This window comes from Harmonia axyridis, chromosome 7, assembly GCF_914767665.1.
Source record: "Harmonia axyridis chromosome 7, icHarAxyr1.1, whole genome shotgun sequence".
Taxonomy (NCBI): Eukaryota; Metazoa; Arthropoda; class Insecta; order Coleoptera; family Coccinellidae; genus Harmonia; species Harmonia axyridis.
The window spans coordinates 18,602,220-18,629,132 of NC_059507.1; the positions used below are offsets into that span (position 1 = coordinate 18,602,220).

General features: G+C 33.8%; 1 protein-coding gene across 2 annotated transcripts in view; it reads right to left on the reverse strand.

Annotated features, from left to right (window-relative positions):
* Positions 1-474: 474 nt before the first annotated feature.
* The window catches only part of LOC123684943 (acetylcholine receptor subunit alpha-like 2), a 224,244-nt gene continuing 197,805 nt past the window's right edge, over positions 475-26,913 (reverse strand). The window contains exon 8 of one of the 2 annotated variants that reach the window (XM_045624476.1): positions 475-811. In XM_045624476.1, the coding sequence (XP_045480432.1) occupies positions 596-811 (216 nt within the window). In that variant the 3' untranslated portion in view covers positions 475-595. The remainder of the gene's footprint in view (positions 812-26,913) is intronic. The other variant, XM_045624477.1, reaches the window with a different exon arrangement.

A 26,913-nucleotide genomic window follows, 5' to 3' on the forward strand; every position in this document is an offset into this window, starting at 1 on the left:
ACACTTTTTGAGGGAGTTCGAAAACTGTTACTCTAGCTTACATTTTGGACGGACCTGCTGATGAGCAGTGCTTGATATGCTTTGTTCAGCTTCTCGCGTTTGATCTGCTTGATTTCCAACAGTCTCTTTCAATAATCTTTTATTTCTTCCAGCCTGACGAATGTCCCATCTTTGGTTTCGTGATTCGAATGTAGCAACTATTGTCCCTGGTTATATGGCTAGTTTGAGACTAGAATATTTAAAAAGAATCGGATATGTGAAAAGTAAAATTTTTTGATATACATACCTCCTGAATATGGAGTTTGAGTGGGAGAGCAGGGGATGCAAATTTTTGTCCAACTGAAATCCACCTTGAGTTTGATATTTATGTGTTCAATTTTCTTATTTAGGTTTATTTCACTTAACGCATCAACAGTCAATACAGTGTTTTATTATACACAAGAAATAATGAAAATAATGAAATATTGAAACAGCTTTCAGTAATTCTTTCCTTTTATATTAAAAAAAGTGCTTTCATTATAATAAAATACAATCCTTACTTATTGGAATTAATATCTCAAATGAAATACCAATGAATGCTGATTTTCCTATTCAATTACAATGAATATACCACAGCCATAATGAATGAAACTAAACAGTATAAACAGAAGGATATCCGATCAACTGCTGCAGCCAATAACACCCAATCCTGCTGTACAGAAGGTTTCATAGAAGGTTTGAAAATATGATCGTCAACGCTATTATGGTCATCTAAGTCAGTCACGTGATGATCTCTCATTTCTTCAGCTGTCACTCTATGAATTAAGGTGGACTGAAAATAATTAGAGAAATTGTGTTCAACTCAGAAATTACAAATAGTTTATGGTTATTAGATTCGGAAAAGCATTAACATTTTATAATATATTTTAAAGGTGTCCCAGAAGACAACGTTAAACCGGAATCGGGTAACAGGAAAATTCATAATAGTTATCAGAAATATAAAAGAAAGCCTACTCGAAGACATGAACGTTAAACTAGGTTAAGTTCGGCCATAGAACCTCAACCGCTTCATTCTCTATTCTTATATAGAAAATCATATATTATTATACAAATTATATAATAGTAAAGAAATGAATGTAATAAATATAGCAAAATGATAGTATCAGATGAATAAGATAAACGTAAATGATTATACAAACAAAGCAAAATGATAAAAGTGAAGATATTTGGGTAGGCAACCCAAAATACATATTGGAGAATTGTGAGTAATATACAATTCTCCAACATACTCCCTCGCCAAATGAAGGATCTTCATTTTAACACACAACAAAAAAAATATAGTAACTATAATTTTAACATTAGCAAACTTTAGGTAATTTCTTTCGTTTTTAGATTCTATCCAAAATCAAAAATATCAGTAATACAACTTCCATCTTCCCCTTTTATGTTTGCATAATTTTCTTTATTTCTTCCACATCCTGCGTCTGGAAAGCAAAGGTCTTCTATAATATGAGGAACTTCAACATTGTAAGGATATATGAACATAATTCTTCTCACATCAGCATTCCATTCAACAATTAAGAAACTATTAAACAAAGAACTTTCCTTCAATTGCCTAATTTTCGAGTACACTGAAACATTTCTGACATAAGTTCTGAATATGTCCAAAGTAGAATCATCAGTAACAGTAAGTAGTAACAGTAATAAATACCAAACAACTTACTCGGTAATAGGTTTATTTTCTGTGAGGTAGGAAATATTGGTTGAATACTTTCGTTGAATACACGTGTAATACAAGGTGAATACAGAACAGAGTACACATGCAATACTAGATTAATAAAAGTAGAGAATATACAAGACATGAACGTTAAACGAAGTTAAGTTCGGCCTCAGAACTCAGCCGCTTCGTTCGCAATTCTTGTTCTTGCATATATAGAAAATCATATATTATTATACAAAATTATATAATAGTAAAGAAATAAATGTAATAAATATATCAAACTGATAGTATCAGATGAATAAGATAAACGTGAATAATTATACAAACAAAGCAAAATAATAAAAGTGAAGAACCTGCTCGATGAATTACAGAAGGGATGTAAACAATATTAGCTCCATCTATTCTTATTTGATTCATTATGACCAGTTTGTTGGGAGTGAATTGGATGAATCACATTCCACAAGTTCTGCAGTCGTAGAAATAACGTGAAAGAATGATTCCTATGTTCTGGACCGGTTTTGTGAGAGTAGATTGGTGTTTGGTTCATGGCATCTTTTAACAATCGCATTTGTTCCGAGTTCGGTGAGAGTGAATTTCTGGGACCAATGTGATTTAATGCTACTCTATGTTTCATTTGTCATGTGCGTGTATTCTGTGGTAAGTCTGGTTGACAGCATTTTTGACAACCTCTCATTTGATTATTCTGTTTACTTTGTTTACATGATTAAAATTGATTTCTACTCCTTTGCTAACGAAATATCAGATCCTTTTTTCGCTGAAGTTGTTGATGTTCTTGTTCGTTGCTTTCTTGAGAGCTATTGATTTGTGTTCAAATAAGATCTTTATAACTCTGTATTTCGGTATGTACTATTTGTATTATTATTTTTATATATTTTTACATGCTTGTGATGTATCATGTTTTGACTGTTTTAAATTGCTATTGTAGAGTCCTGAAGAAGGTCCCCATCGGGATCGAAACGTCGACTAAATGGAATAAAGAAGAGTGACATTATAACACTTATCAATTTTCCCACACCCCTTATCAAATTTACTATATATATATATATATATATATATATATATATATATATATATATATATATATAAATCGTCCATAAGATCACCTCTCTTTGTGCATCCGATATGAGTCTCTCTTCCAATCCAAGATAGTGAGTATTTTCAACTAAATGTTCTTCAACCAGTCCATTCGTGCTGATGATAAGGGGAAGTATCGTAGTGCTGGTGAGTTTGTAGATTTCTTTTAATTCGAATGACAGGTCATGATATTTAGTCCTTTTTTCAGTGTAAGCTCTTTCGATGTTGTCATCTGATGGAATGGTGATGTCGATGATTGTCACCTTCCTGTTCGCTTTGTTGAATATGACAATGTCGGGTCGATTGTGTGGAACAGGCCTGTCCGTGGTAAGTAGAGAATCCCAATATAACTTAGTTCCATCATTCTCCAGTATTTCCCTTGGTATATACTCATGCACCTTCTTTGTTTCTTCTATTAGTCCGGCTTGGATGGCAATGGCCTGATGGTATATCTTGGCCATAGCGTTGTGGCGATCTGTGTATTCTTTGGGAGCCATTACCGAACAGGACGAGGTGATGTGCTGAATGGTTTCAGGCGACTGGGCACACTTGCGGCATCTGTCATTAGGTATGTTTTTCCCTATTATATTTTTCACGTTCACGTTTCACAACGCTGAGCACGGACCGTGCTTGTTATTATCATTTGTATGGATCACCCAAACCTTAGCTCTTTTGTCTTTCTGTTAATTCTTTAGAGGTAACAGATTTGTGGAATATGGATATGAATAATTTTGGACATCGAAAAATAAATAATACCTACACATTAAATAATTCACATGTGAATATATATTGATAATATTAAGTGGCTGATACTGCATCAAATAAAATAAGGGAAAAACAGAAAAAGTAACAATCAGAAATGTACAAAAATATAGTAATACCAGTTATTGAATAATTAAATTTCCTGAATATTGTAACGAATTCGCAAGCCCTACGCCACTGCCTCTTTCTAGAAGGTACCGGACACACCGAGAGCTCGATAGAAAGATCAAGACGCTTCTAGAGAGAGATGCGAGCGGTATATAACCAATCGAAGCCGCAGAGCAGGGCAGTGCCACGGAATCGGCTGTCAGTGCCGTACACTCAATTAGATATAAGTTGTAGAAATAAATTAATGTAGTAGTGAAAATAAATTAGTTGAAATAAATCATCTGTAAATAGTTATTTATAGTTGTGTACCTGAAATAAATTAGTGTTAGTCAGAAGTACCGATTTAATTAACCGAAAAACGTTACAATATATTTGATATTTTCTATTAATTTCTGAGCTAATCAAAGAAATCTTGTGAAATCTTTAAATGAAAAGGTAAGATTTTTAGGACATCGAATAATAAATAATAAGCCATATGCATATATTCATATATTTATTTAATAATAATGATTCTTATTCATTCTCCACCAACGACATATTGCAATTGAGGAAGAGAATCATTTGGGTTTTTTTATTATTAAGTCGGCTTCGACGTTCTGTCAATATTTGTCCGGTTTTCGAAAACAATCGTTCGCACGGAACTGATGTTGCTAGAGTGCATAATTGATCTTGTGCGATTTTAGATGAATACGGTAATCTTTCTTTGAGCTTTTTCCACCACAAGAGTGAATTCTGATGGCGAGATATAACACCCTCTTCAATGTATCCCTGCATTTTAATAATTGCACGAGAATTGTGTGTACCTTCAGGTTGCACAGAAGCAATGGTTTTGTCGAAAGTACCCCAAATAGACATAGAATTCACATTCTCGATTTCTTCCATGGGTTTATCGTTTGATTCTTTTGCTGCGGTACTTGGATATAACCCACTTGACTCTTCGGAGATTTTTTCTACAATCATTTTCATTATATTTTCTTTCGTATTTTCAGCCATGGAAGGATTCAAAAATGCAAATTGTTTGAATTTGGGATCAAGAAAAGTACTCACTGCTAATGTGTTATTGTTTTCCACATTTCCTAAACGTTCCTGAAAACTGCCTCGAAGTCGTTGAACTACATTCGTCACAGTTTCCGATAACTTTTTCCTTAGTAACTCTTCCAAAATATTCTTCAATCCATTACAAATGGGGATCACTAACGAAGAGCAATAATTTACTCCACTCAGAGATTTTGTGGCTTCTTCAAAAGGTTTTAATATCAGACACAGTTCCTTTATAATGTTCCACTCTGTAGCTGTAAGTACAGGCAGTTCTTTTTCAATAATGGCTACAGTACTTTTCACAGCTTCTTCTAAAAATATAAACCTTTCTAGCATGCTAAACATGGAATTCCATCGGGTCGGAACTTATAATATTAATTTTAAGGGTGTTTTTCCCACGTTTTCTTGATATTTTATTAATTTTTGGGATGACATGTTACTTTTTTCAAAATGCTTAACTATTCCCCGAACTTTATCAATAGTTTTTTGGATGTCCTCATTTTTGAGTCCATCTTTCACTAGAAAATTTATTGTGTGCGCTAGACAGCCAATATGTTTCCATCCTATGTCTTGAATTGCTTTTTGGATTTCGCAGCTTCATCTGATACTGCAAATATCACTTTCCTTTCAATACCCCATTCCCCAGTCACTCTTCGTAGTTCCGCAGATAAATTTTCGGAAGAGTGACGTAAATCGCAAGCCAAACATTCAAGTAATATTGATTTTAAATAGAAATTTTCATCAATAAAATGAGCTGTAACTGCAACATAGCTAACATTGTTAATAGAGCTCCATGCATCGGTCGTGATGCAAAATGTGTTTCCACTATTAATTATTTCTCTAACACTATGAACGCACTCCTCGTATATTGCTGGCAATAAAGTTTTTGAAATAACAAATCTTGAAGGTAGTTGATAGTTGGGATTCAGAGCAGATATTAACTCTCTAAATCCCCTGTCTTCTATGAGGGAAAATGGCTGCAGGTCCTAAAATAAACAACGAAAGTAATTTTCTATCGATGACATTTTTCGACTTGGTAGATATTTCAGAAAAAAAAAGATTCAACTCGCGACTGTCGAAGGTTTGATGAAGATGGACCGGAACAGGTTGCGGGAGGCTCTTGTTCAGGTGAAATTACTTGATTTTGTGTAGAAGTCGTGGCTAATTGGTTCGTTGCTTCAACTGTTGGGAGCTGTAAAAAATTCAAAGCAAAATTAATGAAAAATTATTATGAAAACATTCATTTTTCTTACATTTTCAACTGTTTTCGTTGTTTCAGCTTTGGTTTGGAACGTAACAGAAGGATGCCGATTTTTCAAATGTTTTCTTAAATTTGAAGTGGTGGTTTTAAAAAATAATTTCAACTTGCATAAATTGCAAGTAGCATAATTTCCATCAACTTCTGTGAAGAAAGCCCAAAGATCGCTGGTCTTCCGCCTATTCATTTTTAAGAACTGGTTCACACAAATCGCACACACCAACTCTAATAGTGAAAAATCACGACTAACGAACGATAACGTTAACGAATATTAACTTTTATTATCAACAGAGAATACTGCGAAATCAATATCAGTATCAGTTCTAACACTTCTAATATTCAGCAGCTCAAATATTGTAAAATGAACTGTGAAATAATATCAAATTCAAATCCACTAGCAGCTAGAAGAGGGACATCAGGGGCTGCAGCCCCCCTCAAAGATACCGACGATTCGAAGAAAGTTTGTCAATAGAAAAACCATACCTAACGTCTCTAACGTGTTTTCGTTTATTTTTTATAATACAGAATACAGTACCAATTATGTAGTAATTCAGTAGTTATCATTTCTTTGTAGCAAGTATTATAATTCCTACAAAAATACTTCCGAAGCAATAAAAACATCAGGCGGGCTTCATAATTTACGATTGCCACGGACGTTGATACGCCCTGAAAATATCTGTGAAATGTTCAAACAGTGATCCCGTCACTCTCTGTATTCGTTTTGCGGAACCGTAACTACCTGTGACAGTCTGATATCAGTGATTAAATCACAGTTCGTGAAATATCGCTCATCTCTAGCTGAGACGTCTGACCAATATACACCTCACTACATATTGAACAAGGAATACAATATACCACACCACTCATATTATCAACAGTCATCCTATCTTTCACTCGACTGTATAATCTGTCAATTTTAAATTAAGATTTCTGAATCAATCTAATTTTTGTGGTCTTCAGGAGGTTAATAAATGCATCAGTCATACCATTTATTAGGGGAATAGATAAGTAAAAAATTCTTTCTGTGTTCTCAGTGTCAACAGTGGTGGATGCGCCCCTCTCTCCATTCGTTGGCTGTCTCGAAGGAGTGGTGTTATAAATTAATCTGGACAACAACCTTTTTGGGTATCCATTCTCTAGCATCAACTGTAACAATAACCTCAGATTCTGCTACCTCAGACTTGGATGGGCAACTTTTTCAATAAGATTCTTCAAACCTAAAATCATGTTCACCTTTTGCCCATGTGGATGATTAGAAAAATAGTGTAAGTATCTCCCTGAACTTGTTGGTTTTCGGTACCAATCCAGAATCAGCCTATTTTCCGGTGTTCGAATCACCCTTGTATCCAGGAATGGGACACCATTCGCTGTTTCTTCCTCCAACGTAAACTGTATGCTTTCATGTTCACTGTTGAACCTGTCTAGAAAGAAAGTAACCTGATTTTTAGGTACAGCACATATTAGATCATCAACATATTTCTTGATGAAAGGAATGTGAAAAGGAATATTGGCAAGAATGCAGTCCAGAAGGAAATCCATTACTACTTCAGCAATAGAAGGACTGAAGTTGGAACCCATAGGGGAACCGAGCAACTGTTTGAAGAACCTACCATTAAAAAGGAAATAGTTCGAAGAAAACAGGAACTTAATGGCATAGATGAATTCTTTTTTTGGTAGACTTGTGTGGTTTCTGATAGTCTCCCACTTGTTCTCAACAGCTGAAACTGCCAACTCGACAGGAATGTTGGTGAAAAGAGATACAACGTTCAGGCTGATCAGGACATAATCAACAGGTAACTGGAAATCATTCACATATTGGGCAAAAGAAAAGGAATATTCAATAAAATATCTACTTCTGGTAGAAGAAAGATATTTAGACAGGATGTCTGATATAAAAACTGACAATTTGGATGTGGGGGTGTTAACAGATGATATTATTGGTCTCAAGGCAAGAGTGGGTTTGTGGATCTTTGGTAAACCGTAGAATCTAGCAGGGACTGAATTGTAAATGTACAGTAATTTATCTTGTATTTGTGTTATGTGGCCCTAACTGACCCATCTCTTAATCAATGCATTACATTTACCTTGTGTAGTAGTAATAATAATAATAATAATACTTCACTTATTTTATCCTCTTCCATATTAGTCACTTCATAATATATGCGCATGATCGTTTCATTTATCGAACTTGTCCATTTCATGCGTCTTCTTGGTAGGCCTGCTTGGGTGAGTGCTGGTTGGAGATCCTGCGCAGCACCTTCAGCAGTCGGAGAAACTCGTGTTAATCTTCTCCTAGAATGTTGAGATTGTGGAGGCGTAGCATTTTGTTCGACAGACGCACGTCTCCTTAGCACTCTGTCACCGACGTACCGCATACTGTCATGTCCAGCGCCGGCTCCAGACACGCCCTGACGAACCTCAGGCAGCGGCTCTATATTCCTATTCCTCAAATTCACCATAATTCATGGGTTTCTCCGTGTCGTGGGGGAGACGGCCTTTGATCGCTTTTTACGATCCGCAGAGCTACGGTGGGAGAATTCTTGAGCTGCTCTCCACAGGGCTTCGTCCGTTACCCTGGACAGGGACCCTTCGACAGGTTTCAGCTTCCTGGGTCAGGGAGCTCCTGGAATCTGCGGTGGGCAGGAGTCGATTCAACTCTCCTGATAGTATATAGGTGAATCGCTAGGGATTCACCTACCGCTACTCCACTTGAACGCTATAAACGGTACTGGGATCGTACAGTTTTGACTGATAAAACAGTCCCCCACAACAGGCCAGATATATTGCTAGTTGATAAACATCAAAAGGCAGCAATACTCATCGACGTAGCAATACCCAATAACAACAACATGCGTCAAAAAGAGGTCGAAAAAATTTCAAAATATAGGGACCTCGAATTTCAGATAAAGCGCCAGTGGGGAATGATATCAACTAGAATAGAACTATTCCAATTATCATCTCAACAACAGGAATAGTACCCAAAAATCTCAAGAGAAATATCAAGCAACTAGGACTTAGTGAGTATATATGTAATGCAAAAAAGCTGTTCTTTTAGGTACTGCAAGGACGGTGAGAAAATTCCTAGGAAGCGAAGGATAATATTCAATAAAGACCCGCTTTTTTTATAAAAAGTTTAAAAGGTTTTATGGACGGAAAATGTATATTGAATTTAATTATTTCTTATGAATTCAAATTCAATCAGAAAAGATTATTAATTGATAAACTACTGAAGAAATTAAAAAAAATTGTTGGACAGAAAAGATATAAATTCCATTTCTTGAATATATTTGGTTTTTTCCATGAATTGTTCGTACACCCGTTTTAGGTCACAAAAATCTACCCTTGATTCCAGCAGCTGGTATAACGTAAACAAAACCGATCTTCGGCAGAGGGATGAGAGGCAATAAAGTGATAAAACTGTGAATAGAAAACAATTGCTAGTTATGAAAAGAAGCAAGAAGGATTTCTTATAAAGACACGTCCCGGCCCGTAATGTTTTCAAGATGTTTAAAATGTGTAAATGGAATCTATTGCAAATGTTCGAATGATAACTATTTCAGTTCGCTCTTAATATCGCTCTTATGCCTACTACTGAAAAAAAAATTGCAAGACCTTCCGGATTTCAGAATTGTACCTAACACCTGACAAAGTACCTTATCGAGAATCTGAAAAAGTATCTTCAGATAGTTATTTGATTTCTTTTTTTGAAGTATCTTTATATACCTTTGCAAAAAAGTATCCCATTTTGTATCTAGAATCTCTTATAAAGTAAGTTTGACGGCTTTGTCAACTTTATTTTAAAATATTTATTATTTAAAAAAATTGAAATAATATTCTAATTTCCAATCAGCATTAAAAAAATCAAGTTATTAATCCGAAAAAAATCAAGGTTGAAGTAAAAAAAAATTTTTCAATACATTCTTTTAGTAATTTAGTAGATTTCTCGGAAAAAGTAGAAAATACCTTCCTCCAATATTTCCGCCTCTCTAGAATAGGCTCTGCCGTTTCAGGTTCTTCTGCTGAGTTCCGACTTTATAAAGCGCTTGAACATTTTGTTTTTTTATCTTTAAGATGATAGTGTGTAACAATCGGAGGATACGGATGAACTATTATTTCAAATTCGAATGCGCCCACCCCGAAAAATAGTTGTCATGTCTGAAATTCTTTGAAATTAAAAAGAAATATTCAACATATTCTTTTTGGAATTCGGATTTCTGAAAAAAAAATGGAATTTGCCGCCCCCAATATTTGCCGCCCTGGCAAAATGCCAATTAGCCAAACTACATAGCGGGCCCTGATTCAGTGTTTAATTAAGAAAAATTTCCTTAAAGTCAATTGAAAGTTCCGGGCGAAGGACGTAAAGGATGAGAACGTTTTAGAAAAATATTATCTTGAAATTATTGCTTTCTTACTCGGCAGCTTACATTTTGAGCATGCGGTCACAGTGTATAGATCATTAAATAAAATGATGTTTGAAAAATTTCCGAAAACGTATTTTTTTATTAGTATTTCAGATTCAATTTCGAAAGGTATCTCGTATCTAGTAACTCGAACAATCATGTTCAAAAAATTTTGTATTTGGTTATCTTTTATTCGGTATCTTGTACATTTTTGCCAGCGATTGCATGCTCTGGCGGAAACAGGTATAGAGGTCGTGAAGAATAAAATCTCAAAATTTGATTATTTTAGTTTCCAATAGTTTAATAGTTTTCCAATAGTCCATAAAACAAATAGAGTATTATTTACAATTACAGTTAGGTAAGTGACAGCGAAAATTTGAATGTTAATAATAAACATGTTTAAGGGTCAAAAAATGTATACGTGAAAAAGAATTCCATTAGGATTCTTCCATGGTGAATGTAAATGAATTTATTTGAATGAGATTTCGGAAAAAAAACATTGAAAACTCTACTGGATGATAAAATGATAGAATTCATTGATAACTCATTCAAAAGTTAATATCGGGCTATTTCAACTGGTACACCCTATAATTTATTATGACATTCAGGAGACAACTTTTCAAAGTTACTAAAATTTGCTATCTGAAAGGAAAAAAAAATCAGGTAATGCCATCTAGAATAAGCCCGATAATAACTTTTGAATGAGTCGTCAATTAATTGACTTGTTTTGAATAAATTAATTCATTTCGAAGTGATTTTGTAAAAAATCGAAATATTTCAAAAACGGTAAATTTTGAGAGAACCATTTTAATTTAATTTATTCCGTGCAATCTGAAAATTCAATGAAAAAAAAGGTGTACACTTTGTTGGTACACCCTGTATATTTCCAAACAATTAGATAATGGAGATCTAATCTAATAGAACCTCGTGTTACTGTGCCGAAAAATATTCGAAAATATCAGCCCTTAATTGTAATAGAGCATCGCATCAATGTTGGAACAGCCTTTATGGATTGGATAATAAAAATGAAAGAACTCATTTCAATTTATAAGATATAAGTCATCGTTTTATTCTTATGATTCTCCAACAAAGCTAAATAATTTTTATGATAGCAAAATAAAATAAAACTTATTTTGCAGACGTGCCTTATCAGCATTGGATTTTTATTTTCAAAGCAGTGTGGCCAGATTTAGTAGAAATCTACCTTTCAGTAGTTTTTTCGCATTTCCATGAAATTTTAAGTAGGAAGAAATCAGTTGTTAGATTTTCGTAGTTTTATAAATCTGATCGAGACGATTGGGAATTGGGATGCCTGGACTGTTTGTTCTTTGAGATTCTACGCAATTCTAGAAGAAAGTACGTAAACATAATAAAATCATAAAACTTCTTTGGTAGCTGTCGGCTGAGAACAACTACAAAGGGTGAATCTACCAAGGGTATCCCATCAAAAACAGATGGTGTATAATATTTGATTGAAAATATACCATTATCTTACATCTCGTATTTTAGTCGACGGAAAAAAATATATGATATATGTAACTGAAATTTCATAGGCAAATTAAAGTGGCTGAATAATCTGGTTCGATTCACGGAAAAAAACTTCAGATAAAAGAAATCCTAAAAAAGTGTGTTCACCCAGGTCGTGCCGACAGTAACAGCGGACAGCCGTAATCACTTCTGAAGTGATTTCCACAAATCTCTTAATGTTTGTGACAATTGTTTCGCCAACACTATGACATAATCAGCGTTCATATATTCTGATTGACAAAACAGACCTTAAATAAGTGACAAAAATATGAGCATTGCCTGAAAAAACATAAATACTAAAAAGGTCCAAATAAATTTTAAAGGTGTATTGGACGTTCACCACGCCTGGGATTTCCAAACTATTGAAGAAATTCTATAATGAACAAGCAGATGTAAACTCATGCCTATTATTGAATTTCTTCGAATAGTTTGGAAATTCCATGCGGAAAATGTCCAATATAACCGTAAACTTCATTATGTCCAATTTAGTGTTTCATTAAGGTTGTTCGAAATATCATGTCAAACACTGTAAAAAACAATTCGGATTATATATTTATTTTTATGTATAGGTAAACACATCACAGAAATATTTTCGGACTTTATTTCGTGAAATAACAATATACTAGCTAGCGGCTAATATCTAGCCTCCATAAATAATCAAATATATTATTTTTGGAATCACAAAATCGGGGGATTAGAAAAAGTCTTATTTCACAAGATCGAAATAGCTTCATTAAAATATGAAAATAAGGTTCATATTGAAAACTAAAAAGCAAGATATGGAAACTAAATTTACTTGTAGAATACAACGCAAGCATAAAAAATAGAGGTATGATTAGGAAAAAGGAATTGTGATTTGTGATAATTGTCGACAAAAAGCATTCATATTTTCAGAAAATTATTCAATTTTATCGTTTACATTCTGTCCAACTACTAATGATCGAACTTTGTTAGACTTCCTTCAATCATGCAAATATTAAAATTCTTATTGTTGCAAAAAAGGGGATGGTAATTGTAATAATCTTCTCATTCACCTATAAGATTAGTATTGAAATGCTCAATTTCAAAATATCATAATAGTAACTTTTATACTTTATTTTATAAGAAATATCCTGGGATATGATTGAAAATTCAACTCCCTATTCTCCTTCTGCCTAACAAATGAATTGATTTTTGATCAAATCAAACTAATCTGATATATAAATTCACACTGAATTCACACAAAAGAGAGCCAGCGTAAGATCTTCATTGTATACCTATTGAATTTCAATACACGATCAAAGACTAATCATATTATGTGAAACGATCATCATCGACACATATGCTTGATTGTTTGAAATTAATATTTTGTATTGGTCTTTCTCAAAAGATATATATATATATATATATATATATATAACAATAGTTATAAGTATGATAAGGGGTGTGGGAAAAATATATATATATATATATCTTCTTCTTCTTGGCGTGCCCTATCCGTTCCGGACGTTGGCAATCAACTTGGCAAGTTTTATCTTGTTCGCTGCGTTTCTAAAAAGTTGTATGGATGTCTGGCCAAACCACTTCCTGAGATTGTGCAACCATGAATGTCTTCTTCTACCCGGTCCCCTTCTGCCTTCCACTTTTCCCTGTATTATCAACTGCAGTACTTGGTATTTGCTGTTCCTCATGACGTGTCCGAAGTATTGAAGCTTTCGTTGTTTGATGGTGAACACAACTTCCTTGTTCTTTTTCATTCTTCTCAATACTTCTTCATTAGTGATGTGATCTATCCATGATATTCGAAGAATTCTGCGATAAGTCCACATTTCGAATGCTTCCAGTCTTTTAAGCAGTGCGTCAGTGAGGGTCCAAGCTTCAACCCCGTAGAACAGTACCGAGAAAACGTAACACTGCAATATACGGACCTTCAAGGAAATGCTAAGTTCCCTGTTAATAAACAAGCTTCTCAGATTCAGGAATGCTGATCGTGCTTTTTCTATGCGGCTGCGGATTTCAGTGATTTGTTCCCAGTTGGAATTTACTATAGTGCCAAGGTAATTGTATTTTTCCACACGTTCAATAGGCTTATTTTATAATTTAAGAATACTAGGTGGTGCAATTTTCTTACTCACGATCATATATTTGGTCTTAGAAGTATTGAGTTTCAATCCGAAATCTTCACTGATCTGGTTAATCCTATTCATAAGAAACTGAAGTTCATCGATCCCACTTGCTAGCACCACTGTATCATCGGCAAATCTGATATTATTAATTATTCTACCATTCATTTTGATGCCCATCTCCATTCCTTGCAATGCCAACTTGAATATTCTACCGGAGTAAATGTTGAATAACGTAGGAGAGAGAACGCATATATATATATATATATATATATATATATATATATATATATATATATATATATATATATATATATATATATATATATATATATATATATATATATTTGATTAGTTAACAGTCGTACTATAAATGTCTGCAATTTTAAGGGATATCGACTGAAGCGAGGTAGATTTAAATACTCTTTATTTCTTGCCTAGCTTTCGGAAAACTTTGTTTCCATCATCAGGGCCAAAAATGTTGAGGTTATTCCTCAGTAATTACAAATAAACTTGAAAACATTGAGACAACAGTTCACAAGACAAGTAGTCAATTTTTAAAACGCAATAAATTATGCTTCGATAAATCTAACCTTAAAATAATTGATCACAGAGTATACAAATCAGTCTACAGATTATTCTGTCATAATGTTGTTCTTCTCTGACTTATTCATCCAACGGTCCATCATAAAAATTTTTTCGTTCTTTAATGTTAGGGTATGTGAGTAGATAGGTATATACATTACTTAGTTTCTGTACGTCGGTCTTTTTATTTATTGGGTCTTTCTGGTTCCTTATGTTTATCATCTCGGCCTTACACAAAAGTGACATCACAAAAAACAACCAGCGATGTGCTTTAACCATACATGCGGTAGAGAAAGGACATAGGATTGACTTCGACAGTACAGAGATAGTGGCAACTCAGAAAAAGTATAACAAAAGACTCATACTCGAGATGATAAACATAAGGAACCAGAAAGACCCAATAAATAAAAAGACCGACGTACAGAAACTAAGTAATGTATATACCTATCTACTCACATACCCTAACATTAAAGAACGAAAAAATTTTTATGATGGACCGTTGGATGAATAAGTCAGAGAAGAACAACATTATGACAGAATAATCTGTAGACTGATTTGTATACTCTGTGATCAATTATTTTAAGGTTAGATTTATCGAAGCATAATTTATTGCGTTTTAAAAATTGACTACTTGTCTTGTGAACTGTTGTCTCAATGTTTTCAAGTTTATTTGTAATTACTGAGGAATAACCTCAACATTTTTGGCCCTGATGATGGAAACAAAGTTTTCCGAAAGCTAGGCAAGAAATAAAGAGTATTTAAATCTACCTCGCTTCAGTCGATATCCCTTAAAATTGCAGACATTTATAGTACGACTGTTAACTAATCAAATATATCACAAAATGGGATTTTATCATGACATCGCCACAACTTATGGACAAGAAGAGGCAACAAGACTTAAAAGGTGGAGCTCAAATAATATCAAGCTGGCATCTGCCCGAAATAGGAGAATATTCCTGTTGGAGTGTAAGAGAAGAAATCTGGTACCTAATCATATAAATCACAGCATTAAAAGTGTTCAGAAGCTTTTTGAAATTGAAGGAGGGAAAAAACTAAATAAGAAAATCGATAATTTCAACAACAAGTTAACTAGTTCTATCTCACGCTTGGAGGTTAATCATGTAAACTTAAGAATCAGTCATTTAGAAACAGCTAATGAGGATATTATGAGGATGTTAAAGGACATCATGTCACGAGAATTGTTAATGAAGTTTAAGAAAAGACAGAGAATTCTATACAACAAACGATTCCATATAATAAAACTGACAAACATCAAAAAGATTGGAAAACTGGAAGAGATGAATAAGCCAAATTGGAAGAATCAAGAAAAATGGTTTAGGAATCTGTCGTCAATACAGATTCCTAAAGAAATAGAAAATTTTCTATCGTTAGGATCGAAGTTCAGCATGGCTGTACCTGTAGGGGAGATATCGATGGACAATCTCATTGCCGATGTAGAAGATATTATTCAAAAGACAACTGAGAAGAATCAAGACCTATACCGAGCAAAAGTATCCAGCATCATAGCCAGTTATATTCACAAAAATAGGGACATAATGTACCAAACAGACAGACCATATAGAATTGCAAGGGAATTTCTGAAAGCTAATGAAAATCTTATCATCCTTAATAGCGACAAAGGAGCAGTCACTGTGGCCATGGACAGAGAAGACTATACTCAAAAAATGTATACAATAATAAATTCAGAAAGTTTCAAACAAATACCGAGAGATCCTACAACCACATTGCAAAACAAATGCAATGACTATGTAAGTAGACTTTTTAAATCTAACTCTATCAGTAAAGAACAAGCAAAAGCCATGAAATGCTACAACTCAGTTTGTCCAAAAGTTTATGGAAATCCAAAGGTTCATAAATCAGGACACCCACTTCGACCAATAGTTGCTAGCATACAGAGCCCAACATCAAATTTGGCGGAATTTCTGGCGAATATTCTATCGAATGCATATGAAAGAAATAATGAGTACTACATAAAAGACACCTTTGAGTTTTCCAAATGCATGAACAACCTAGTCATTCCAGAAGGATATGAGCTAGCATCACTCGATGTGATAAATTTATTTGGCAATATTTACAATGAATTGGTATTGAAGGTAATCGATATAAAGTGGACTAAAATTGAGGAACACTGCAACATTCCTAAGTCATTGTTCATGGAGATAATACAGTTTATTCTAAAAAACAACTACTTCTGCTTTCAGAATGAATTCTATGTGCAAACATTTGGCTGCGCCATGGGATCGAAGCTTAGCCCGATCTTGTCACAATATGTAATGGACCATCTACTGGATGTATGTATACCGTTGCTGTCATTCAATCTCATTTTCCTGAAGAAATTTGTTGACGACCTAATCCTTGCACTGCCTCACACAGGCATAGATGAAATACAACAAATTTTCAACAGCTATGATCCACACATACAATTTACAATAGAGAGAGAAGATGAAAATAAAACAGTACCCTTTTTAGACACGAAGGTATGTAGAATAAATAACACAATTAAACTAGACTGGTACAGAAAGAATTCAGCATCCAATAAGTTCATCAACTATCAGTCAGAACATCCAATACAAGTAAAAATAAATTGTGTTAAAGAAATGAAAGCCAGGATCAAGAACATTTGTCACCCAGATTTGGTGGATGCGAATCTGAAGAAATTATACCGGATATTTCAAGAAAACTCTTATCCGAGAGGATTACTAAACAAATTATTGTACGAGTCAAATAATAATCCAGAACAACCTAAACCTGAACCAAAACCACCTGAAGCAGCAGAAGGAGATGATAACAGAATGCCAGAAAACACAAAATATGGTTCCCTGCCAAATATTAGAGATTTGACTAGTAAGATCAAAAATTGTTTCAAGGAGGAAAATATAAAGATAGCAACGTATAATACAAAAAGCATTTCAAGATTATACAGCAGAATAAAAGATCAAACACCAACACTACTTAGGTCAAATGTTGTCTATAAGATGAATTGTGCGGAATGTGAGTGCACATATATTGGTCACACGTCCCAGTGGCTAAAAAGCAGATTGGCCTTACACAAAAGTGACATCACAAAAAACAACCAGCGATGTGCTTTAACCATACATGCGGTAGAGAAAGGACATAGGATTGACTTCGACAGTACAGAGATAGTGGCAACTCAGAAAAAGTATAACAAAAGACTCATACTCGAGATGATAAACATAAGGAACCAGAAAGACCCAATAAATAAAAAGACCGACGTACAGAAACTAAGTAATGTATATACCTATCTACTCACATACCCTAACATTAAAGAACGAAAAAATTTTTATGATGGACCGTTGGATGAATAAGTCAGAGAAGAACAACATTATGACAGAATAATCTGTAGACTGATTTGTATACTCTGTGATCAATTATTTTAAGGTTAGATTTATCGAAGCATAATTTATTGCGTTTTAAAAATTGACTACTTGTCTTGTGAACTGTTGTCTCAATGTTTTCAAGTTTATTTGTAATTACTGAGGAATAACCTCAACATTTTTGGCCCTGATGATGGAAACAAAGTTTTCCGAAAGCTAGGCAAGAAATAAAGAGTATTTAAATCTACCTCGCTTCAGTCGATATCCCTTAAAATTGCAGATATATATATATATATATTTTTTTAATAATCACTGTTTGCAACAGGTTTTACCCATACTTGTCGGACTGGTCGTCAAGACAAGAATGGCAGCTACGATTCCCCTGCAGGAATTTTCGTACGATCCTGGTTGTACTGAGGATTACCTGTTTCTGCGAGCTTGAGATGACTTCGCGGGGGAGACACAGTCTATCTGTATTTCCAATAAGGTGCTCCTCCACGAGTCCGTTGACAGAAATAATCAGCTGATCGACTTGAGCTTGTACAGTTCGCGCAGTTGAAAGGCAAGATCGGCGTACTTTGATAATTTCTCCGTATACGCTCTCGTGAGGTTATCGTCGGCAGGTATCGCAGGTATATATATATATATATATATATATATATATATATATATATATATATATATATATATATATATTTCAAGACGTCGGCGCATATTCGTGTTATAACAAAATTTTGGAAGTGCTTAGTAATCCGCAAAAGTAATCGCGAGCACTTCAGTGCTCGGGAGCACTTTCTGGATTGCTAAGCACTAAGCCTTTTGTCAAAGTGCTTCGATTACTAAGCACTAAGCACCGATTTTAAAAAGTGCTCGGGAGCACAAAAAGGCTTCAAGTGCTTTCGAAAGCCCTTATTAAAATGCTTTGGCGCAGCTCTGGCTATGAGAAATATTTTTATTCGAAATTTTGGTAGTGGATTATTTTGTTCATGGAGTTTAGCCCATCATAGTGGAAAAAAAAGTACCGAGCTACTGCTGCACATTACACCAATAAATTGTCTATTTCATAGTGATTTCAAAGAGGTATCACATAAGTCATTTGTTATTCAAAGAAAAAAGATATGGCTGTTTTTATCCAAATGGGTACGTTTCTGACAAAATCAAGTTTGTCAATTCTGTTAAGAAATCTTCGATATTGCATTACTTAGTGAACAATGGCAATTGCTTACGTGCGAAAATATTACTCGCATAATTATTCACCTCAACGAAATTCAATTTTGCCGGCAAATTTGGATGAAAACAGCCATATCTTTTTTCTTTTTTTGTATTTCACGAAGACGAAAAACAAAACCATCTTCGCTTTCGAATTATGTGAAAGTTGTTTACACATTCAACATATTTAAAATTCCTACGATTTTGCATTCGAAACTAGTTACTGCTAAATGCCAAATGTTTTCAGCGGAACACATGTTTTTAATCCCATTTAGTTTACGAAGCTTTGCATGCCCTTTGTATCTTGTATTATGATACAATCTTTCATCGATCGTACGCTGTGTATTGTGCAAGTGAATATAAGATATATTACTTACGCATTGTTCATCGGCGTCGTAGAAATCCAGGAATAAATCAAAATACCTACAGCGTGAGTAGCTGTTTTATTGAATTAAAAACCTCAAAGAAAACCGTTTCAATGTTCTTCATTCACTAGAATTCTTTTTTTTTAAGCACCATTACTAGATTCTTCATCGGAAGTAAGTTCTGTGTTTTCATCGGTTCAGGTGATGTTTTTTGGTGGGGAGGGGTTGGAATTATGAAGGTGGCCATGTTGTTATTGTTACTTTTTCAGCAGGGGCGCCAAAAAATGCTTTGCTTCAGGTGCCAAAATTGCTCGCGCCGTCCCTGGCCCTAAGTACACTGCGCAAAAAAATTAACCCACATTATGGAAATCTCAAATTTATTCTACAACTGAAGGTGTTCTCAATGATAATTATTTTTACATAGTTGATCGAGTGTAGAAAATCAAACGAAAGAAAAACTATTGATCACTAGAATTGATCGAGAACAACTGATTTCAGAATGGAGCCAATACATTCAAAATCTGATAATCTCATTTTTTTTATTCCTGCTGGGAAAAAACATCTGTATTGAAGTTAAACGTTGAAAGTGGATAACATATACATGCATAATTCTGATAAAAATAATCATTATTGAGAACACCTTCAGTTGAAGAATGAATTTGAGATTTCCATAATGTGCGTTAATTCTTTTGCGCAGTGTATATATTATACAAGGTGCGGCACGGAGGGCGGACGTTTTTCAGATGGGCATAACTTTCCCCCACTGAGGACGAGAGAAGTGGGGAAGGTGCCGTTAGACTCGTGTGTTCCTAGCATTTATTTACCAGTTGTCGTCATGGAGTCTTGGACGGTGGAGCATCGTGTTTTCGCCTATGATAGTTTCGTCCGAAATAATGAGTCAGTCACGGTCGTGCAGCGTGAGTTTCGTCGCCATTTCCACATTCATCGGAATAGAGCTATTCCCTCTCAAAACACCATCGTGTGTGGTTCCAACAGGATGGAGCGACCGCCCACACAGGCAGAGCATCAATGGACGTTATTCGCCCTCTCTTCCCTGGTCGCCTTATTTCCAGGTTTGGCGATGTTCATTGGCCTCCCCGGTCCCCAGATTTATCCATATGCGATTTTTTCTTATGGGGACACCTCAAGGCTAGAGTATACGAGACCAAGCCCCGAACTCTGGACGAATTGAAAAGGGCTATTCGCGTGGAAGTTGCCCAAGTTGAGAGAGCGATGTTGGAGAGAGTCTACGCGAACTTCCAAGAGCGCCTCCAGCACTGCATCACCGATTTCGGCCACCACATGCCTGATGTGATTTTCCACACTTGACTGTCTCAAATGCTATTTCCTTGAGAATCTGATTCCGTCAATAAATGTGTTTTTGAGTAAAAATTAACGCTTTTATTATTTTTTTAAAACCATCCATCCTCCGTGCCGCACCCTGTATATTAATTTTCAAGAGAGAAATGGAAATGTCTAATATTAAACTTGAATTGAAAATCTATAATTATATAAAACCGCTTGCACATTTACGTCAAACTTTAAACGTAAAATCACAGCCCAAACGGGACCATCTAGAGCAAAAATGACAAGAATAAGACCCCCCTCAAAATCGTCTGGAGATACCGGGAAAAATCCCAAACCTTCGATTCTCCTCGCGGTTTTCGAGTATACGGGGTGTTTCGGATCATTTTGACATTTCAAGTCCCATATTTCTGTGGTATCTGTGGACAATTTGACTGTCAGTGTCATGTTAATAATAAATATTCCATTTCGATATATGAAAGTTCTTGAAAAAGTTTGCAGTTTCCAAAATTGTTATTCAATATTTAAATAAATGCCGACAGATAAAATGCAAAGTTTTCGGCGAATCGAAAATTCGATAGATATTTGTCAAAATTTGGAAATGAACATTGATATCATCGAATGCATTTTCAGTTCAGGTTCGTTTGAAGGGTTTGTATAATTATTGATTCCATTGGATGAATGTTACTTTATTTCAGGAGTTTTTCGTTTATTTTCCACAAACCATAAAACTACATTCTCTTTCGTGAGAATTTGAATCTATTGCGACAGAAGATGGAACTACAAAAGAGAACAGAAGTTTCATCTGATCATGTATTAAACAGATAGAAAAACTCCTTATAGATAATTCACAATTGGCTTTATTACTGGAAAAAGAGCCAAGTTAGTCAGATGACATTCAAAAATTTCCATGTGTTTTTTGAATATCTAAAATATACACTTTTACGACAGAAGAGTGCAAAAATATAAATGATCAATCCGTTTTTGAAGAATTTGAGTGCAGTGCTGTTGAATTTATAATGAATAAGTCTGTTATCTGTTATATTATTTGCCGCTCAACTGAAACATGTATTAATAAACCTTGGAAATTAGAGACTCTCAAACGTATAACCTGAGCTATACTAGGATATACATATAAAAAATCAGTTGAAATACTAGTCAAAATGTTACGACAGAAATAAAATTTAAAGGATCATTCAGTATATGAAGAATTTCAACATGGCAGTTACTTTTGAAATTGGTATCAATTTTCCAGCAATTCAATGTAGGTATAAAATACTTTGAAAAGTAACTATATCAAAACTTTCCATTTCATGCATGAATGATTAAACTCGTATAAACATGTAGATACCTATTTCACTAAAGTTTTCAATCGTTATAGGAATTGTTGCTCTATGGCCAGTTCGAAAATGCTATCCTACTGATTTATTCATTGCTTTTAATTTTGGTAAAAATTAAATTATCAATTGATTCAGATCCAAAGTTAACATTTGAAAAAAATCAAGTCAGTGTAGTTATCGAACCCACTAACATGGGTCAATAGTATTGGCCGATACAATTTTAGTACCGAGGCAGTCATTTGAAATACTGAACACATCTCCTGACTGAAGTAAAACTTGAACAATGATCTTTTTTTACTTGCATCTTGAAATGAATTTTGCACTTTTTCAGTGTTCAATAATGAGATAATTATTGAATTGACTCAAGAGATTAACAGAGTATGCTTTATCAGGATTAGTTAATACTGCTAAAGATGTTAATAAACCTATTAATTCCTTATATGGTTCATCATTACAACTCTCTTTTGTTGAATCAAATTTCAATTAAGATCTCAAAGGAGTTTTCATATGTTTACAATTAGACATGTTGAATTATTGCAATACATATTTGAAGAATTTAAACGATTACTATACTACCTTTTTCATAATTTCTAGTGATATTCAGCCTAAACATTTTTTAGCTTTCCCTAAATTATTTATGAAAAAATTATCACTTAAATTTTCTTTCAGATATATTCATTCAGAATTAATATTTGTTAAAACAAAAAAGTCATCCACGTACAATGCAACAACAGTTAGCAAGTTATTTTTTGATTTTATGTAAATATAATGCTCAATTGTTGATCTTTTTTAACTAATATCTGTCAAAATTTTATTTACTATATATATTGCCCTGTTCAATTTACTTCTGAGTAAAACTCAGAGCTACAAGCTTGCTCTATAACGTAGCGAACCATCATTCAGCTGTCCTCCACTGAATCAGAATTATCTAGTGAAATTTCTATATCATCCCATATCTATGATAACTACATCTCGACTGGTATTAATGAAATTGTTACCTGTATCCCTTTGATCATTCACCAGAACCCATAAAAATCATTTTTGTCCATATACCTTCAAGAAATATGCAACAGAAGAGTATGCAAAATTCATTGATACAATTTTCAGATTCTAAAAACGCCTTAGTTCTTCAGGAATGTCCAATTGGTCTTTCGATATTATAAATTATTGAAAATAACCTACTATTAACCAAATTTTTAGATTTCAAAAGGTGTCTTTTCTTGTATTCTAAATATATACACCCTATATAATTGTTGATCATATATTGTATTTCTTAATAAATTATGGAATAGAAGAATAATTTGTTGCTCAACTGAAAAAAGTATTGATGAACCTTGGAAATGAGGGACTTCTTATAACCTGATTTCTCAAAGATGTTACACCTAAATATGATTGCTTGTAAGGCAACATAAGCCATGGGTTTTTGAAAGGTAGATCTATTCATTCTGCCTCTTTTCAGTTCATTATAGCTATACTGAATATTCCTAAAACAAAATTTCACTGTAGGTCTTTTCATAGATCTTATCGAATGATTATGTAAATTCAATATTTGTCAAAACTGAAAATAAACATTGAATGCAGTTTCTTTATTTCAGGTAGTATTTCTATTAACTGATAATAACTCTCACATTTTGATTATGCATTTTTCCCAAATTTTTCAAAGAAGAAAGAAATTGCCATTTCTAGAGAAATGAGAATTTCAGATTTCAAAATGTCTCATTTCTCCAAAAATGACTAATTACTACTTCAAATATATACACCCTATATAATTGTTGATCAAATATTGTGTATTTCTTTACAAATTAGTTAATAATTTGAAGCTTTAATCTCAATTTTCAGACTTGAATGGGTCCAACATTTCTAGATACTTCTAATTGATATTCGACAAATAAATATCCTGTATAATTATCCATCCAAACGAAAATAATCCATCTTCTGAAAAGAAAAACAGGTAAATGTTTACTATATAGAATTAATTTAAATAATGATTCAAAAGTGATGAAATTTTGCAGACTTACTTATTTTAGGTCTTAGATCACGAATCCGGTGTCATAAATTCCTCTCCTCAATCAAGCTAGTGTTTTTTTTTTTTATTGTGAATTTGGCCTAATGAAGGTGAGGTTATCCACATTAATATCTAATTTTCTTGTATTTTATCAACTGATTCTCGTTAGAAATGATTAATTAATCACATTTCAAGCTTTCCCTGAACTAAAAATGCCTTTTTTTCGTCAAAATCGATGGTTTTATCCATTGTTTATATATGGCGGCGGCCATCATGTTTAATACGTTACGTAACGTCTGTCAGATGCGAAATAATCTGCAACGTTGCCTGTATGCCAGATCTTCTTGATGGGATCGGTTTTTTACTTAGTGGAAATTCATAATAATAGATTGTTTGAGATTATGACGTATTATAAAACTGTATGGAAACTCATAATTTTCGCACAGCTATTCGAGTAGAAAATTCGGCAAGATTATTATAATTTATATGATCATGTTGAGTGTCTGTGGGAGTATATATTTCGGAAATGTATTTGAAGAATTCATGAAACCTATCGGTGAATTCAGGAAATTTACGATGAAAATAATGCTCGGCCAAGTAAAGAACAAAATGTTGGAAACCTCCATTTTCCAAACAATCATAGGATCTCCAACAATCGGACATAACAGTGGTTACTGGAAGAATCCACTCCTTAATTAATTCCAACAAAGTATCCTGACTCCTATCAGCAACTGGAACCATGAATACTTTCTTGGATTCTCACTCGATTCCCCCAAACAACCACTGCCCCTCTATAATTCTACCTCGATTATATTTTCTCCAACCAAATTTCGTTTCATCTATTTCTACAATTTTGCCCGGTCCCCTCAAAGGTTCGGTATCAGTATCAGCTATAGACTGATCTGATTAAAAGAGCGGGAATACTTGTTCAATAAAAACCATAGATAGTTGGAACCAATTAACAAGATCTTCACATATAATACACTTGCCAATTTTTCGAATCCAAAAGGGCCGCGAAAATTCGATCCCTGTTAATGTCATAATCTCATTCAATTTAACTACAAATGTGTCACACTGGCAACGTTGCTGATTATTTCGCTTCTGACAGATATTACGTAAGAAACATAATGGCCGCCACCGTACATAAACAATGAATAAAATAGTAGTTTTTGACGTAAAACAAGGGATTTTTATTTCAGGAAAAGCTTGAAATGTGATCAATTAATCATTTCTAACGGGAATCAGTTAATAAAATACAATAAAACTAGCTATTAATGTAGTTAACCTCACCTTCATTAGGTCAACTTTACAATTAAAAAAAAAAAAACTAGCAAGATGGAGGAATTTATGTCACCAGATTCGTGATCTAAGACCCAAAATAAGTAAGTCTGCAAAATTTCATAACTTTTGACCCATTATTGAAATTAATTCTATATAGTAAACATTAGGTGAGAAACCTAAAATTATCACATACAATCAAGTTTTAAGTGTTTCTGCATTCAGCTTTCCAATTACATATTGAAAATATTCTCCACTTACGTTGTATATTTTGAATGAGTGAATTAAAAGTCTGAAATTATCATCAAACACGATTCATGAAATATTTCTGTTTTCGTTTAATTAGATTAAGATTAGATTATGTCAGTATTGAGTATCAAAGCAGATATATCAAAATGAAACTTAACTTAATGTTTATAATGGAAGAGGAAGATGAGATTGTGTTGATATAATAAAAGTGACTTTATGTAGTCCAAAAAATAATTTTACGTGAAATCAGTGAATCAGTGATATTAATTAAAATACAAGTAAAATGAATTGGCTATCATCAAACTTGAAAATGATTTTCGAAATGAATAAATGGTAGTTCATATATGGTGTTATTCTGGTTTTTTCGATATTGGCATCGGATTCAGTTTAGTCCTCCTGAACATATACAGGGACATTGATGTAGACGAGGACGCTGTGATTACAAGGTTTTCAAAGGGTTCAAACACCAAATTAGATTTTGTGTTATAGTTGCCAATTGTCTTTTTTTTTCATATTAAACAAAGATTTACTATTTATTTTTTTTTAATTTCTACCTGAATGGCTAAAACCGTGATAAGTAAATAAATATATTATAATATAACAAATACATAAGCGTACAACTTCTTTTGCGAAATTTGAGGCTTTATTGTAAAACACTGGTTATAGTTACATTTATGATTCGAAATATTGCCCATCGCTGGTCACTATACTTTCTCCCATCTTTCGGGCGGCGTACGAATTGAAAAAACTGGTCATCTTTTTTTGAAGCGATCCACGAATCGATCCAAGTTTATAATTCTTCATAAGATAGGAAGTGCTGGTCAGGCCGTGTGCTATTGATCGAAACAAGTGATAGTCCGAGAATGATAGTCTGGAGAATACGTCGGGTGGTGTAGGAATTCCCATTTCAACTTTTTCAAATTTTGTGAGTATAAATTAAACAGGAAGTATGTATATGTACCTATATTCTATACAATAAAGTACCTAACTCCGAGCACGATATCAGGTTTCCTCTGAAAACGAAAATCTTGTGTAAGAGGCACCCCAGTGAAATGCGGTATTTTTCTACCAGTATCCTTGAGGTACAAACGAAAATGTTTATGTTACAAATAGTTCCTAAAGAATGCAAACAAAAATTCCTGATTTTCGAAAAAGTGGGTACTAACTTCGCATTTTAGGAATGATATTTTTTCATTATAGGTTAGGTTACAAACAAAGTTTTTGTGTTACTT